Source organism: Exophiala oligosperma (assembly GCF_000835515.1).
Source record: "Exophiala oligosperma strain CBS 72588 unplaced genomic scaffold supercont1.4, whole genome shotgun sequence".
NCBI classification, from domain to species: domain Eukaryota; kingdom Fungi; phylum Ascomycota; class Eurotiomycetes; order Chaetothyriales; family Herpotrichiellaceae; genus Exophiala; species Exophiala oligosperma.
Window position 1 is genome coordinate 2,845,719 of NW_015622821.1, and position 16,776 is coordinate 2,862,494.

General features: G+C 53.9%; 7 protein-coding genes across 7 annotated transcripts; 5 read left to right on the top strand and 2 right to left on the bottom strand.

The window, feature by feature from the left end:
- Positions 1–525: 525 nt before the first annotated feature.
- Positions 526–2,083, top strand: PV06_05099 (uncharacterized protein; the record flags this gene model as incomplete). Its single annotated transcript, XM_016406069.1, has 3 exons — positions 526–700; positions 750–1,455; positions 1,513–2,083. The coding sequence occupies 3 exons, from the start codon at positions 526–528 to the stop codon at positions 2,081–2,083; spliced, it is 1,452 nt and encodes a 483-aa protein (XP_016264275.1).
- A 550-nt stretch (positions 2,084–2,633) lies between these two features.
- PV06_05100 (uncharacterized protein) lies at positions 2,634–5,076 on the top strand. The gene is made up of 3 exons (XM_016406070.1): positions 2,634–3,666; positions 3,739–3,868; positions 3,943–5,076. Exons 1-3 carry the CDS (start codon positions 2,976–2,978, stop codon positions 4,991–4,993), a joined length of 1,872 nt encoding a protein of 623 aa, XP_016264276.1. The 5' UTR covers positions 2,634–2,975; the 3' UTR covers positions 4,994–5,076.
- Positions 5,077–5,963: 887 nt separating this feature from the next.
- Positions 5,964–6,934, top strand: PV06_05101 (uncharacterized protein; the record flags this gene model as incomplete). Its single annotated transcript, XM_016406071.1, has 4 exons — positions 5,964–5,975; positions 6,077–6,252; positions 6,310–6,670; positions 6,719–6,934. The coding sequence occupies 4 exons, from the start codon at positions 5,964–5,966 to the stop codon at positions 6,932–6,934; spliced, it is 765 nt and encodes a 254-aa protein (XP_016264277.1).
- A 101-nt stretch (positions 6,935–7,035) lies between these two features.
- Positions 7,036–8,905, bottom strand: PV06_05102 (uncharacterized protein; the record flags this gene model as incomplete). The annotated part of the gene is made up of 2 exons (XM_016406072.1): positions 7,036–7,196; positions 7,279–8,905. 2 exons carry the CDS (start codon positions 8,903–8,905, stop codon positions 7,036–7,038), a joined length of 1,788 nt encoding a protein of 595 aa, XP_016264278.1.
- Positions 8,906–9,157: 252 nt separating this feature from the next.
- On the top strand, positions 9,158–11,596 carry PV06_05103 (uncharacterized protein). The gene is made up of 4 exons (XM_016406073.1): positions 9,158–10,527; positions 10,576–11,034; positions 11,091–11,316; positions 11,370–11,596. The coding sequence occupies exons 1-4, from the start codon at positions 9,559–9,561 to the stop codon at positions 11,501–11,503; spliced, it is 1,788 nt and encodes a 595-aa protein (XP_016264279.1). The 5' UTR covers positions 9,158–9,558; the 3' UTR covers positions 11,504–11,596.
- A 638-nt stretch (positions 11,597–12,234) lies between these two features.
- PV06_05104 (uncharacterized protein) lies at positions 12,235–13,950 on the top strand (the record flags this gene model as incomplete). Its single annotated transcript, XM_016406074.1, has 4 exons — positions 12,235–12,357; positions 12,414–12,560; positions 12,614–12,824; positions 12,884–13,950. The coding sequence occupies 4 exons, from the start codon at positions 12,235–12,237 to the stop codon at positions 13,948–13,950; spliced, it is 1,548 nt and encodes a 515-aa protein (XP_016264280.1).
- A 427-nt stretch (positions 13,951–14,377) lies between these two features.
- PV06_05105 (uncharacterized protein) lies at positions 14,378–15,060 on the bottom strand (the record flags this gene model as incomplete). The annotated part of the gene is made up of 2 exons (XM_016406075.1): positions 14,378–14,667; positions 14,739–15,060. 2 exons carry the CDS (start codon positions 15,058–15,060, stop codon positions 14,378–14,380), a joined length of 612 nt encoding a protein of 203 aa, XP_016264281.1.
- Between the last annotated feature and the right edge of the window lie 1,716 nt (positions 15,061–16,776).

Below are 16,776 nucleotides of genomic sequence, written 5' to 3' on the forward strand. Positions count from 1 at the left end.
ACGCATACAAGTGAGAATCACAGGCTGTATTGCTCTCGGGGGAGATTTCGAAGTTTATGCTTCTTCGCCTTCATGATAACAAGCTGTGTTATCTATCGACCAGCACCGGTACCCATCCACTGCCAGTCCCTACAGACCCCCGCAGTCTGCTATCTTCACAACTGATATCCGTCCAATTTGCCGTCAGGAAGATCCCGATCATGAACCAATCGAGAGCTGGCGCAAGACACGAAACGAGGAAATGTATCTAGGAACTGTCGTGCATTTGCACTTTCATTCACACGCTACCCGGAAGAATAAGAGCTGCCAATAAGCAATGAGCTGCTTCTGGGAGAGGCTGCCCCTCCCAGTCGGAAGAATACGAGCCACCAATAGGATGTCTTTGGTCGATAAAGATACCCCGGTCACCCTTGCTACGGCCTTGCATAGCGTTCCAGATAATCAGGCAATATATGTTGGCTCTCCCTGTTCAGAGCAATTCCGCATTGTGAGGTCGTCACATTGCTCTGTGCTTGATGTCCCGTCATGGCGACCGTCTCAAAAGATTCTCCTATCGTAATTATAGGAGCAGGTGTGTTTGGCTTGACCACGGCTATCCACCTTGCCAGACGAGGTTACAGCAAAGTACAAGTGTTGGACAAGCAGCCATACAGACAAACTCTCTACGCTTATGAATCAGGTTGTGATGCAGCATCAGCAGGTGGGATCAACCCCTGTGGTCAGGCCATTGCGATAAAACTGACCACAAGTAGATATAAACAAGATCTTACGAGCTCCGTACGGAGAGGAAACAGAATATCAGAATCTTGCTCTCGATTCAATTTCCCAGTTTAAGAAATGGAATGAAGAGATCAAAAGTGGACAGACACTTCCTCCTGGGTTCTCAAGAGCCGACGTAATATATCGCAACAATGGCAACCTGACCGTCAACGACACACCGGAACTCACACAGTTCGACATTGCTACGATGAAGAACTTCGCAGCGGTTGGACTCGGAGGAACGCAGATTGTTCTTACCAATCCAGACGATGTCAAACGAGCAGAGGCTGGAGGATTTGCATTTGCTGTCAACCCTTTCCGACGGAAGCCTGAGCAGAACTACGGCATCCTCGATACCTGGGGCGGCATGGTACACGCCGACCGTGCTTGTCGGGTTGCTCTCTACAAAGCAGAGCAGTTGGGAGTCGAGTTGGTGCTAGGAGGGCGCACAGGAACTTTCTCTAGATTTCTTCGCGATCCCCATACTCAAAAAGTCGTGGGAGTGCAAACAGACGATGGTGTTTCTCACCGAGCCGATCTGACAATCATGGCCTGCGGCGGATGGACACCATCCCTCATTCCCGAACTGGATGGATTATGCGAGACAACGAGCGGAAGTGTCAGTATCTTCCAGCTCCCGAAAGGAAACAAAACGCTGTGGGACCGGTTCGCACCTGAGAATTTCCCAACATGGAAGTGAGTTACCATGGACGATTAGGTGTTGAGCATGTGCGATCTCTGACTGTCAACCAGATACAAGATCCGAGATGGAGCGGCAGGGGGGCTCTACGGGTTCGCGCGAGACTCACAGGGCAGAGTCAAGATTGGCTATCGTGGAACAAAGTATACCAACCCGCAGATCCAGCCAGACGGCGGTGTGAGAAGTGTTCCAATCACTCGTTGGACACGAGAGTCGACTCGACAACTACCCGGGCAAGCCGCAAAGGTCATCCGGGGGTTTCTTGAGCAATATCTACCCGAGCTCTTGCCATGTCCAGTCATGACACGACTGTGCTGGTATACAGACTCCTTTGACAATCATTTTGTCATCGACTTTGTGCCGGGTATGGATGGAGTGATGGTTGCAACAGGAGGGAGTGGACATGGCTTCAAATTCCTGCCAAACCTGGGCAAGTACGTGGTTGACAGGATAGAAGGGAAGCAGGATGACAAGGGTTTTTTGGAACGTTGGAAATGGCGTAGTCTGAAGGCTGGAGAAAAGGCGTTTAACAATATCATGGAGGGAACCCGAAGCAACAGAGCCTTGCAAAGACAGCCTCTTACGATGGAGGATAGTCTGAAGATGCAAAGAAGCTCCTTGTGAGGCCTTGACATATCACCACACGGCGGGGTTCAGCTGCATTCCACGGCATAGAGAATATTTATTCACCGACGCCGATGCTACCAGAGCAACAGGCGATATTTCATGAATGTGGTCCATGATCCTTGGATGATTGTGATGGTGACTCATCGATGATCCGAATACGAGTGGTTTTCGTCTAAGATGAATCAGTGAATTAAATGATGATCTCCTGGGCGAGTGGGCACCTTCAAGGGGCTCCTCGTATATTGATGAACACAGTAAGTACTTATGTCCGTAGAGTGTTGGAAAGGCCCCCCCGGAGAAAAGAAATCCACGCCCCGAGTGAATTACGGGGGGGAGTTTGTTTGCTTTCTAAGCATCAATCCCCAGACTCGGCACCATCTTCTTCCCTACGCCGAGTTGCCCCGACCACACAAAAACACCAAAACCCAGACAAAGGCCCATTGGTTCGTATAGACAAGCCACCGCAACGAGGAGCACACGGTAGTGTTGACACGTTCTGTCCCCGTTCGCCAAACATTTCGCCTGATTTAGCCCCGAAGTTCATGAACCTTTCAAGGGTTCACGGAGCAACTTTCGTCCTCGCTCACTAGCTCGTTTTCGTATTTGCAGCAAAACTCAATCCGATCGCGCGAACAGGCTCCCGTTTCTCTTTTGTTTTCCTACCAATCTCATGACATCAAGATTATCATTAGGTGAATATATAAGACGGAGCTGAAAAAAACAGGGTCGGTCAGTCAGGCAGGCGGCTCGGCGAGTTGGGAACTTACTATATTGTTGTGTTCATTACTTTGTTTGGTGTGTGACATTTGGTTCTCCGTACAGCAGCAATAACAACAGTAGAAGTTACTCTGTGTAAACTTCTTTTGACAACAAGTGCAGGAACGTACTTATGGGCTCACCCGAGATTCGAGGCGGCGGGAAAGACTCGACGACAATGCAGCCCGAAAACATCTCGGCGGCGACGACGACGACGACTGATCCCAAGGACGAAACGCTTCCCAACGGCAAATCTTCAGCTGCTGCTGCCCACCGGTCATCGTCACCATCAACCTCTTCCTTGTCGTCGTCACTCAAAGGCGACGAAAAGGGTGTCCAGACTCTGTACGAAAAGGATGGGAATCTGGCCACGACAGACTCTTCCGAGAAGGACGAAGAAGGCCAACCCGTGCCAGTGTCTGGTGGCGGCGACGCCGAGGATGGAGAAAACTACCCGCACGGACTCAAGCTCATCACCCTCATCATCGCCCTGTGTTTGGCCGTCTTCCTCGTCGCCCTGGACCAGACCATCATCGCCACGGCCATTCCCAAAATCACCGACCGTTTCCACAGCGTCGACGACATAGGCTGGTACGGCAGTGCTTATTTCCTGACAAGCACCGCCCTGCAACCCAGTTTCGGTCGAATATACAAGGTCTTTCAGATCAAATGGGTTTTCCTTTCCGCCATTGGTGTCTTCGAGGTGGGATCGTTGATATGTGCCGTGGCCCCTTCGAGTACCGCCCTGATCGTCGGGAGGGCCGTCGCTGGCATCGGGGTCGGTGGTATCTTTTCCGGTTCCTTGGTCATTATCGCTCACTCAGGCAAGTTTGATTCAATATCCCGTCGCTTCGTGATTCAACATTGCTGACACATTACTCTCCTGAGTCTTACAGTCCCTCTGATACGTAGACCTTTGGTGTTTGGCACATTCGGTGCGATGTGGGGGCTCGCCAGTGTCGCTGGACCTTTGTTGGGAGGCGTCTTTACGGACAAGGTCTCATGGAGATGGTGCTTCTACATCAAGTGAGAGAGCCCTTGCGATTACTCACCAAGCGACACTTGTTTGTTCGCAACGCGTAACTGACAATTACGGATAGCCTCCCGATCGGTGCCTTTTCAGTCGTGGTCGTCCTCTTCGTCCTCCATGTCCCTCAAGATCCAAGACTCTCCGAGAAGCCCATCCTGAAACGAATCCTCGAGTTGGACCTCATGGGAGCCGCGATCCTCATCCCCGCCATCATCTGTCTGCTCCTGGCGGTCCAATGGGGCGGCTCGACGTACGCGTGGAACAATTCTCGCATCATCGGCCTTTTCGTCGGTGCGGGACTCTTGTTGATTCTGTTTTCCATCTCGCAGTGGTACCTGGGCGAGGCGGCCACCATCCCTCCGCGCCTGTTGAAACAGCGTACCTTGATGGCCGCGTGTGGGTTCGTCTTCTTTTTCGGCGCCGGCATCTTCGTCCTGATGTACTACCTGCCTCTCTACCTCCAGAGCGTCAAGGGGTCATCACCTACCAAGTCCGGCATCCAAATCCTACCTCTGATGTTGTCGACCGTCCTCACGTCGATCCTGGGCGGCATCATGGTGACGATCTTGGGGTATTACACACCGATCCTGATCGCCGCCAGTGCCCTCATGACCGTGGGGTACGGATTGATCTCCACTTGGACCGTCGACTCTCCCTTCCGAGAGTGGTTCGGCTACCAGATCTGTGCCGGTCTCGGTGCTGGATTCGGCTTCAACTTGCCTCTTGTCGCCGTCCAGACGGCCCTGCCGATGAAGGACATCCCTCAGGGTACGGTTCTACTAATGTTCTGTCAGTCGCTGGGTGGCGCGTTGTTCATCGCCGTCGGACAGTCGGTCTTTTCCAACGGTCTCGTCGAGGGCGTGGCGAAGTACGCTCCGGATCTCGACCCACAGCTGCTCATCAATACCGGAGCCACCGCGATCCGGGGCGTGCTGGCCAAGAACGGGATGGAGGGCCAACTTCACCAGGCCATCGAGGCTTACGTGTACGCGTTGAAGGATTGTTACCGGGTGTCCATCGCCGTGGCGGGCATGTCCTTTTTCGCCGCCTGTTTCTTGGAGTGGAAGAATGTGAAGAAGGCGAAACAGCCTGGTGTCGAGGCCATGCCGGCAATGGGATGACAGGCCTACCTGCAACGGGCTCAAAATCGGGGGTTTTTTTTTGGATGACTGAACTCCCAACTCTTCGCGTATTTGATGTCTAGATAGACTTGCTGTACAAAAAGACATTCTGATTCTCAATTCTCGTCCTGAATACCATGAACTTGCGGGGAGACACTATGGGGCCGCCGCGCCATTGTGTTGCGGTGTCAAGGAGTGTGTGCCTGGAATCCACGGGGTGAGCTCTCGCAGGTGTTCAGCAGGTCAGCAGATTTTTGTCTCGTGATCGCAGCCATTGCTTCTCCAAGGCTGCGTTCCCAGCAACACCTTTCCCCTCCACGCCTACCTCTCAGTCCCAGGTCCCTTCCCGGGCCTACCTCATAACCCAAGGTCATGGGAGAGCCCGTGAAAAGATCCCCCCCAATGGAGGTATCGATGTTCAACGATAAAAGTCTGAATCGGTGTGGGCGGACAAATGCAAGTCGAGCCGGAATTTGCAGATGCGGACGGGGATGTCGACAGCCTGGCACGCAGCGATGCTGAGCCTCTCAAATCACGTGGCCGGACCGTGAACAACGAAGGACTCCGGATGGTAAGAAATCCCCGTGCGTGGTCTGCCGGGAGAGTACCGACCCCGAAGCTCTCGCCCGTTCAGGGCTTCTACGCCTACGGCTTGTCGTGGTCGAGTGACCGATGAAGTCTCTCCCGCAGGAGACTCTGGGGCCCCGAGTTCCGGGTGACATCGTACTCGAGTGGCCCATCCCATCGGGATACCGGCTTGCCCATGGGAGCCGGACTCGGCAAAGTGTCGGCCACGGCGAGCGTGAGCTCACGGAAGCATGTGCGTGCCCACTGCAAACAGACAAGGGTACATTGGTACTTGATAAGACCCGACGGTTGGCCTTTGTCGTCGCTCTGAGACGGACATCCTCTCACCATTGACCACCCCCCTGCTCGTCATTCTTCTCAACCGACCCTGGGCGCTCTCTACATGTTACCAAACGTAAGTGACTGACACCGATGGAAGACTCTCCCCCGCCTCCCCCCCTCCTCTCCCTGGCGGTAAAGGATCAAGTCCATCTCTGACGGGGTCGGGCTCGACAGTTTTCGCTCAGAGGCCGGACGGCGGTCGTCACCGGAGGTGTGGGCGGGATGGGAACCAGCTTGACGAGGGCGCTGGTCGACCACGGCGCCAACGTGGCCGTGTTCGACCTGAGGATGCCCGAGGGGGAGTTGCTGGAGGCGGCAAAGGCCAAATCTGTCAAGGTCCGGGGTTACATGTGAGTGCGAATGCCGCGGGATGTGACGTTTTCCAACAAACCCCCGTTTCCAAACAGCGTCGATGTCACGTCCATGGAGTCCCTCACGAATGCGTACACCCGGGTGGAAAAGGACTTTGACGGCAAACTGGACATTTTTGTGGGCGCCGCCGGCATCAGTCATGTCGTCGATTTTCTCGACGTCGACTGGGAGTCACACCTCAAGGTCATCACGGTCAACCAGATGGGTCTGTACCACAGTGCTCAGCTGGCCGGCCGGCTGATGATCAAGAGCGGCACCAAGCACGGCAGTATGATTCTGATCGGCAGCGCCTCCGCGACCAACGCCCCGCGATCGGTCAACACGTCGGCGTACAACTCGACAAAGGGGGCCGTTGTGGCCATGACCATGGCCATCGCCAAGGAGATGGGGGTTCACGTATGTCCGAGTTACACAAAGTGTAGTCTACTTCTGATCCAGATCTAGGGCATTCGTGTCAATTCCGTGTCACCCGGCTATTGTATCACGCCTCTGACCCGAGATTACCACCAACTACATGAGGCTTGGGCTAAGGAGAGTATGTTGGGTTTCGTGCCGGACGGCGATGACATCGCTGGGACGTGTATCTTCCTCGCTGGTGACGCGAGCCGGGCCATCAACGCATTCGATCTCGTCATCGACGGCGGCGCGACCAAGTGGTAGCCGAGTTGTTATTAAATAATTTCAATCGACTATGTGGAAGCTATTCCTTGTCCTCTTGCAGTGCCGCGGCACGTCCGCAACTTCCTTCAATTTCTAAATGACTAGACTATTTCAAGTTTGTTCAGCACACTACCAAGCGTGGACGGTTGAATCGTTGTCGTCATGACACCGTGCCGGCCCCCAAACAGGCCAACTTGAACCGGAATCGCCCAGTCGAAGTGAACCCAGTCTGCATCTTTGAGCAAATTGGCACATGATAGGGCTGAGAATATTTTGGGTCAACCTGTCAAAGCTTGACAACGATGACTGTCGCTCAGGCGGTACGCAGAGAGGCATTAACGTACAGGCTGCCAGAGGTGAGGCAGATGCTGCATGATGCATTGGCCATCGGGTGAGGATTTCCAGTATCCTTACCTTCAGCTCGTCTTGGAGTGCTACCATGTCGTTTGTGTTGATGTGGTTGTCCCAGGCCGCATGTGGCCTGGTGGAAGGCGTGGCAAAAGCACAGGCGAGGACCAGATGCGCAAAAGTTGCCCAATTACTTTCCGCGACGGGTCTTTCCTTGACCGAGGAAAGGTGTGGTGGTAGGCGGATAAGAAGCTGCAAATACATCTTCTCATTCGTAAAGGTCCTCTCATCGTGGAGAGAGGTGTCACCAGAGAGGACGGCATCGTGCCCGAGAGATACAAGAAGCCTTGACACAAGGTACCAGGCGTATGAACTCTTATTTCCACACCCTTCCAGGGACTTCCATGGATCTTCGTTCTCCGAGGTGATCCGCACCGATGCGGCCCCCACCTCTGCAAACCAAAGATCGTCGGTCACTGGAAGCAGGACCGGGTTGAGACGTCTGTCGACTGCGAAAGGTCTGCAGGACATGGTGGACAAGACAGTGTCCAAGTCCCAGATCAGCCACCATGCTCGTCTTCTTTCCTCCATTTCCACCCAGTCCATGTTCTGCCTCCAGCGACGAGTAGGGTCAGCATCAATATCGCAGACCCCGAGCTCTTGGGCAAACCTCACGCAGAACCCGGTACGAATCCACGCACTTGCAAAGTCGCCCGACGTGAGCGAATAGTACGACAGCATGACACTGCCTTGTAGGGTCTCGAGGCTATACATACCACGGGCCTGAAGTTCAAAGTGCAGACGCTGTGCCTGCAGGGCGAAGTATCCCTCTTTGCCGACGAAGGATTGTCCACCAGTAAGCGCTGGCGGTGCGAACCTCACGGCCAACGCAAAGATACTGCACAAGAGGAACGCGCTATCCGAGTCGAGGGCAGATAAAGCGTGGTCGCCGTACATTAACCGCTCTTTGCATGTCTTTGTGAACCTTGGACGGTGCAAGATCGGCATCCAGGGTTGCACGTGGTCAAAGAAAATGTCGACGAGCTGGAGGGCCGAGGCATGCTCTATGAAAGTGGAGGCCTGGATTTTGGACAGACGCTCCAGGGCGGCATCTACACAACCAAGGTCGTCGGATGGAGGTTGCAGTGAAGCGACACTGAGCTCCAATGTCGAGCTGGGGACGTCTGCAAAGATGTCCTGCATGTACTCGGTCGAGGACAGTAGTTGCACATCGGGGATGCCCGAAAAGCCAGTGCTCGATGCGTTTTCGAGGACGATGCTTGGACTCGCAACCGCGCGGGTTAACTCGTTCTTCTTATCTGCATCATCCGCGGCGGCGGTGGAGGGCTTCTGGTCGAGCATCTCTATGAGGCGACTGATGTCCTGTACCACATGTTCGAGTTTGCGATGGTTGCTCGGGTTGCGTTGCAGCTTCTTCCGTTTGGTCGGGTACTCGCACGAAGATTGAGCACGACAGCAGCAACTGCAAGTCGGACGGGCTCGGTCACACTTTGTTTTGCGGCGATTGCAGGCGCTACACGCACGTGTATTTACTGCTGGCGTAGGAGTCGCTGGGGAGAAGGCGACTTCACCGACCTCGCTGGATTGCATTTCCGTCTCCATTTCTAGATCTGTTTGGGGCTCACAAAAGGTGCAGTTGCGAGATAAATGTCCCTCGACAGATTAATCACTCACTGAACAAACCATAAGTAAATTCGCCTGAAGTGTCAAGGCATCGTGACGAGAAAGAACCATGCACTATGGCAGGCCATGCTCTACTATGCGGAGTTCTTTGGAATAGTGTGTTTCGCCTAGTCTGGAAAGCCTGTGCACTGTGTACGTGGGCTTTGTGTTTATCCCACAAACGTCTGGTCGACAGAGCGTTAACGAGGCTGTGGAGGTTCAAGTCACAAGTCACAGCTTCCCCACAACGTCCGCAGCTCCACTCCACTCACACTGTTTGGGGGTAGTTCAAGGCTCGTCTAACCCGATGTGGCAAATTAGTTTGCTTGATTCATAAACTGTAGTTCGACCCCTAGACCGAAGCTATACTTGCTCTAACAATTGAGATGGCCCTGGTGACTGCGGCCATTACGGGGTCCGATCAATACCGGCCAGAGCTACGGCGCCGATCAACGCCGGGTCACCTGCGACGACCCTTATGGATCGGGTGTATAGGTCTACGTATAGCATGGCATCGTACATCAAGCATCCTTCCGCCACAGCCACAGCCACCGTGACTCAAACGTCGAGCATGCGAGTATAGCACCGAAACAATGTCACGACTAGCAACATTACCAGTGTCTTTGCCACAGCCATCCTCCCCAAAACCACCCAATGATTTGGCCGAAAGAATATTGACCAGTTTCGACAATCTGACCGAAGACTGCTTCGTCGAAGACGCAACATGGAGAGACAGCTATGCAGTCACTGGAACTCTGCGGACGTTCTACGGGACGGCGTCGATTTCTCGGGCGTGGAAGGACTGCCTCAAATTGAGCAAGGCGTCGATTTTCACAATTGCTCCAATTCCGCCCGAGGAGATGCGTCTCCCTGGAGGTTCGTTCTGGATGGAAATTGGATATGGCTTTGAGACGGACGACTCTTACTGCATCGCTCTGGTTTCGGTGGTCCCGGATCCCGCGGGCGGAAGTGGCTGGAAGATCTGGGTGCTGAGGACCATCTTGCAGCAGCTGAAGGGAGCGCCTCGGATCGACGTCTACGACCCGAGTGCGGCAGACGGTGGCGGAATGGTCAATGGGAATGGAACAACTACAAATGGCACCTCTCAGGAATCCAGTTACCAGTTCGATTGTGTCATTGTCGGTGCCGGTCAAGCTGGCTTGGACGCCGCCGCCCGCTGCGCAGCTCAGGAGATATCGTACGTCGTGATCGATAAGCAGGCCCGCATGGGAGACAACTGGAGAAACCGTTACGACTCGGCGCGGCTCCACACGGTCCGCGAATACGCCCATCTGCCTTACGAGCGCACCTTTGACGAATCTTATCCGGAATATCTGCACAAGGACGACCTCGCCCAGGCGTACGCTAGGTACGTTGAGAAGATGCACATCAACGTGTGGCTGTCGAGCCTGTTGCAATCGGGACAGTGGGACGAGAGCCGGCAAAAGTGGACCTTGCACGTCAAGACCGATGGTGTGTCCCGGGAAGTTGCGTCCCACTTTGTCATCCTGGCCGTGGGAGCTGGCGGGCAGGTTCCATCCCTCCCTATGCTCCCGGGGAGAGTAAGTTTGTTGACTTTCGACGGAGCCGCCAGTACTAATGACGTGCAGGAAAAGTTCAAAGGGGTGGTTTTGCATTCTGAAGAGTACAGATCCTCAAAGGGCTTCGCCGGACGACGCGGCGTCGTGGTTGGCTCCGCCAACACCGCACACGATGTGGCCGACGACATGCTGGACGCGGGCCTCGCTTCGGTCACCATGGTCCAAAGGTCAAAGACGTTCGTTCTGCCCCAAGAGTGGTACGTCCAGACACAGACCAAGTTGTACAACGCGGCTCTACCTACCGACACGGGCGACATGTTGAGCAACACTTACCCCAACGCGGTTTTCCGCTTGATCGGTTCGGCCACTTTCCACACGCTCGCACGAATGGACCCCGGCAGATTTGAGGCTCTGGAAAATGCAGGTTTCAGAGTGGACGTCTTCGGCGATCCGGCCTACCACCTATTTGAACGTCTTGGTGGTCACTATATGGATGTCGGCGTCAGTGCGAAGATCGCCGCGGGCCAGGTAGTTCCAATGTCTTTCTTCCCCCGGCTCGAGTCGGTGCTAATTGAAATTTCCAGATCAAGATGAAGTCAGACGCTGCACTCACGCACTACACCGCCAGCGGACTAGGATTCGCTGATGGAACAGAGCTGCCCGCCGACCTGATCGTTTTCGCCTCCGGTTTCGATCTCAACATGAAAAATCAAGTGAAGGAACTATTCGGAGAGGAGGTGGCCGGGAAGTTTGGGGACTTCACCACCATGAACGAAGAGGGTGAAGCCTCTGGAGCATACAAATTTTGCCGTTAGTTGTTGCCCAGACTCTCTAGACCCTACTAACGTGCTGACTGCTTGCAGATCCTGGTTTGGTTTGTGTAGGTGGAGCCATCGGTCCGGCGAGATGGTACACGAGACTCGTGGTTCTGAGCATCAAGGCGTCATTGATGGGCAAACCATTGAAACTTTACCTGGGAGAGAAGAGGTTGAAATGATTGGAAGTGAATTGACGGTGGCAGGAGAGGAAACAGACCTAGGCTTTTGTTCGCAGGAGGTGGCCGGAACAACCAGTTCGCAATAGATGGGGCCGAAGGAGTATCCTGGATAAAAATAGCCAATGTTGATAGCCATACTAACAAAGATGCCTCACTTTTCTATTGCCGTTGAGGCTGGACCAACGTCTGTCTTAGCTCTAGTCCTTCCTGACACATCGCTATTGGAGGCTGGAGTCCGGGGTTGTAGATGAACCCCGGGCTGACCACGCGACGTCCAGACCATCTCCAGAGTCCACACCTGCGTTTCAATGTGGATCCCCCCGATCCGTATCCTGGCCAAGGCAACAACTGCATCTGATCCTAAAGCGGTGGAAGGGGGAAGTGTACCACGGCGTCGGCAACAGGATTAACTGCCGCACTTGACCGTGCCTGTCGAAGGGGGGCCAAAGCTCGGACAGCTGCTGCGGTGGTCACAGTATTCCTCTACCGTACCAAAGACGGGTTCGAGGTCGGGTATCCACCTACACCCCGGGTTGAAACTACCCCGGGGTTCTGAAGCCATCTGGAGTAAACAGGGGCTACTGCACGGTTTGTAGTAGGTGGCAACATTAGGTGGTCTGTCGAAAAATCTATATCTTGGAGCCATGTCCTTCCGACTCCTCCTGCCATGCATCTTCCAGGAAGATCGTGAAAACAGAAAGACCGCGCTCTAGATATAACCAATCTTTACCATGGAACCTAGCGAGGAAAAACCTGAAGCACTCGACGTCCACGTCGAGGAGGCACAACCAAAGATTGGCAGAAATGGAGTCATTCTCATCCCTCGCCCTTCGGATGATCCCCGAGACCCCTTGGTACGTCCATACGAATTTCACCTTAATAAGGGCCCCTTTGTTGACGACTTGGACAGAACTGGCCCACCAGCAAGAAGATTTTGACTCTGGTCATCGTGTGCCTGGCAAGCTTTGCGGGCCTCATCGGTCCGCAAGCCAATCTGGCGGGCTACATGATCCAAGCCGAAGTATACGGCACGACACCACTTAGAGTGGCATATTCGGTACTTGCCCAATGCCTCTTCTTTGGGTGACCATGCTGATTTTTGACTGATAGCTTACCGGCGCCGGGGTTGCCCTGGCTGTCGGTCCGTTTCTCTGGTCGCCACTATCCAAGGTGATGGGGAGGAATGTCATGATCTTCTGGTCCATGACGATTCTGGCCATGTGCAACATCTGGGCCGCGTGCATGAATGGTCCCAATGACTATGCGCCGTACATGGCTTCCAAGGTCATTGGGTCTTGGTTCGCCTCAGCGTCTGCGAGTAGTGAGTTGGCCCCGTCTTGACAGCCAGGAGCTGTCTGTGGCTAACATTTGGGATTCCAGTCTCCGCTTCCATACTCGTGGAAATCTTCTTCTTGCATGATCGTGGCAAAGCTTTCGCCATCTGGCTCAACTGCGGGCTGATGGGCAGCTGCGCGGCCGGGACGGTGTCAGGATACATTGTGCAAAACACCACCTGGCAGGTCCAGTTCTGGTACAACGTGGGCCTTGAGTTTTTTGTCGCGCTGCTGTCCTTGTTCTTCCTCGACGAGACCAGGTTCGTGCGCGACGGCGACGCCCAAGAACAAACGCCGCGCTTGGGCACTTTGTCCAGACTCGCGGGCTTCCTCTTGCTCAAGCGGACAGTACCCAGGAAAACCTTCCGGGACTTTCTCGGGTATGCCGCCATGCCGTTCAAGGCGGCGTACTCGACCACGGCCGCTCTGGTCGGACTCGCCCTGATGATGAGCATCACCTGGGCGACGGCGGTGAACACCTCGCTGGCGCTCTTCCTCCAGGCCCCCGTGGAGCGGGGAGGCTACGGGTTCACACCGGCAGAGAACGCAGCCTTCACCTTCACCACCTGGGTCGCGGTCGCGGTCTCCCAGTTGTACAGCCAGCTCGTCAACGATCGCCTGCCTCTAGCCATCTGTAAGCGGAGGCGCGGCGTGTGGCACCCCGAATACCGACTGTACCCGTTGGTGCTCCCCATGGGCATCGCCAGCATTACGGGACTCGCCATATTCGGCGTGGCCCTGCGGCACCACTGGGATCGCATCGTGCTCGCCTTTGGCATGTTCCTCATCTATTTCGCCGACATCAGTACCATCTCCCCTAGCTCCACCTACGTCGTCGAGTCCATCGGGACCGAAGCCGCCACCGAGGTCATCACGGTGCTCAGCTTTTCCCGTCTCATCCTGGGCGTCCTGGTACCACTGTTTCTCTTTGACTGGATCGCAGCCGTCGGAGTCAACTGGGTCTTTGGAACCATGGCCTTCATGAACGCCGCAGCGTTTGGGATTGTCTTCATCCTGATGATCTTCGGGTCCAGGCTTCGCAACCTCGACAGAGTCGGAACCCAAGCGGAGGACGAAATAAAGGTCATGCTAGCCACCATCGTGGCACATTAGTGATCAGGAAGCCAGTTCATCTCCGAGGCCTCGACATCGGTTTGCGGCATGATTAATTTTGGGGCAATTGCTTTTCGGCACTGATCTATTCCGGGGAGGAAGTAAAGCTGTTCACTATGTAATTCATGCGAGACGCAGATCTGCGCCTCACTCGTAGCCGGTCCATGAATTTCAAAATAGAACGAGATAGGGGATGATTGAACTTCACATCACATCAAATTTGTCAGAGTCTTACTGAAGATAGTACAAGCAATTGAGTGGTGACGCACACTGAATACAGGACAATCCTATCCAACAACGATTCAATGCCTGAGAAGCTCCAGTAGTTCGTGACAAAATCCCTGTGGAAGGCCCCTGGCAGTGGATAATTTACTTTAAGAAAACAATTTATCCTGAAAAGCCGCTATTCAAACCACGCAGTAAATACTCAGGGAACATCTACCTCAGATATCAGTCCATTACTCAGATCTTGATAAAACCCTGTAACCTTAACACGCTCTTTCACCAGTGGGTGGCTCCTGAGAAACTCCACATCTTGCTTGATGCTATCGATGATGATCTCTTTCTCGTCTTTGTCACCTCGACGGATGAAAGGCAAAGTCCCCATGGACTGGCAGTGAGGGTACGCAGAGGGGCTGTATTGCCCGCTTCTTGACGGTGAATTCTTTTGAACCAAGTCATGGACCCATTGGTTGTTGTAGTATAGTGAACCACAATCTCAATTCTTGTCAGTCTGTGATTTTCGCCACAACCTATGTCTGTATTGGGAGGGCGTTCTGCGAGCTTACTTTTGTGGTGCAAGACCCTGATCTCTTTGACCTCGCTGGTCGCCTGGAGGATCATCAAGGATCGGAGGAGCCCGGGGTCGTTTGCGCGTCCACCACCATTTCTAAGTGACCAGACCTCATTCGGCCTCAAGTCGTACCAGTGCTCCGGGGTGGCACGGCTGTCGATGCAGGTGATCACCGCGGTGTATGAACGCGGACCGCGGGTCAGATCAGATGGCTCCGGCTTGTGGCCTTCATTGAGGTACTCTTCATTTGCCTTGACAAAGTCATAAGTGATAGCCACCTCTGCCGCGGAGCGTCCGAGCTCCTGCTTTGCCGGCATCGTTGTTGTTGGGCACGGGAAGGAAGAAACCGCGAATAGACTTTTGTGGACGTTCCAGATGAGGTGAATGGTCGGCCTTTTCTAGTATCTGCAATCACAAAAGCCAGAGCGCGTGGTATGTCAAGAGAGAGAAACAGAGAGTGAGAGATCGAGTAAAATCGACAATGCTTACCTGGATCTTCTGTATCTCCTTTGCCGAATCGGCCTTGTATGCATGACAACGGTAATCGGGGTCGGGAGAGAAGCAACCCCGGCTTTGTCTCCGCCGGAGGATCCGGTGACCGGTTTGTCCAGGGGTTTCCCAAGGTCACCCGCCAAAGAGGGGAGGGCCTAGTATCTAACAGAATTTTTACTGCTGACGCTGGGCACCATGAAATGGCTTTTTTTCATCTTTCCTGATTTCCAGGGCAGCAGTTCTGTTGTTGTAAAACATCACGAATAATGGCGGGCACATTCAACAAGACGGAACATGTCCCATTCGACTTTGCAGCAGCCAACAAACGTTTTTCTGATCACAAATATCCCGCCCCAAATCCGGTTGTTGGCGATCGCTCGAGGACCGGCATTGTCTGCTGTTCTGATCCACGCTGCACCCCAGAAGTATTCTTGAAACTGCGTTTCCAGGAAGCATTTTGTGTAAGAAATGAGGGGGGTCGTACAGCCGATCCTAGTGTTCTACGGACAATTTCCTTGATCGATGCCTTGGGGTCGACGGTGAATGAAAAAATTGAAGAGATCATGGTGGTGCACCACACAGGTGTGTCTCGAAGTACCTCCTGAAAAGGACAATCTATGTTCCTGGATGCTGACCGTGGCCGACAGATTGCAGCGCATTAGTCTACGACGACCAGACCCTCCTGGATATCATTGTCAAGAACGATCCAAATGCACCAGGTGGACCGTGGAAAAAGGGAGCAGAGAGCTACGCAGAGGCCATTGGGTCGTTGCCATTCCCGCCAGGAACAACTGAGAGGGAAAGGCTTGAGCAAAGTGTCAAGGACGACGTGGAGTTTCTGGTACACCATCCGATGTGGAAGCCTAAAGTCCGAGTGACTGGCTGGATCTATGACCTGGAAACCGGCAAGGTGGAACAGATCCAAGTGTAAAAGTGACTGCGAGCTAGCGAGCAGAGAAGATAGGCTAGCTTGGCTGTTGCGCGAAGGAGTCCGGCCAGACATTCGTGTCACGAGGCTTCGTAGTGGCTCTGCGGTGTAACAATCGTGTCAGAGGTGTGAGAGTGTAAAGAATCGTTGCGAGGTATACTCCGTATAGCGCGCTAGTGAATTCAATACACATCATACGGAGTACCAGAAATACTGACCATATGTGGAGCCCCTGTTTTGCCCGCCTGGGGTGTAAGAGGCTAAACCGTTTAAGGAAAATAGGATTGCTTGGCGTTGCTCCTCTAGAGGGACGTATTTTTTAAGCCCAGACCCCAACCTGAGCAACTCGCTGATCACGTTCAACCGTATGGTGAACTCGAGACACAAAACTCACGATTGCCTGCAGCTCGAATTGAAACCACAATGTCTGCTAATAACCTTGACTTTGCTCCGAAACTGACCTTTGTGTCTGTCACCGGGCCCACTCTGGACCCTGTTGGCGCGAGGGCAATGCGGGCTCACACCACCAGAGCCAACTTTGCACGACGCAGATTACGCCTGGAGCGAGAATACACCGACCAAAAAGAGAAGCGTACCGCTCGCAGGGAGCCTC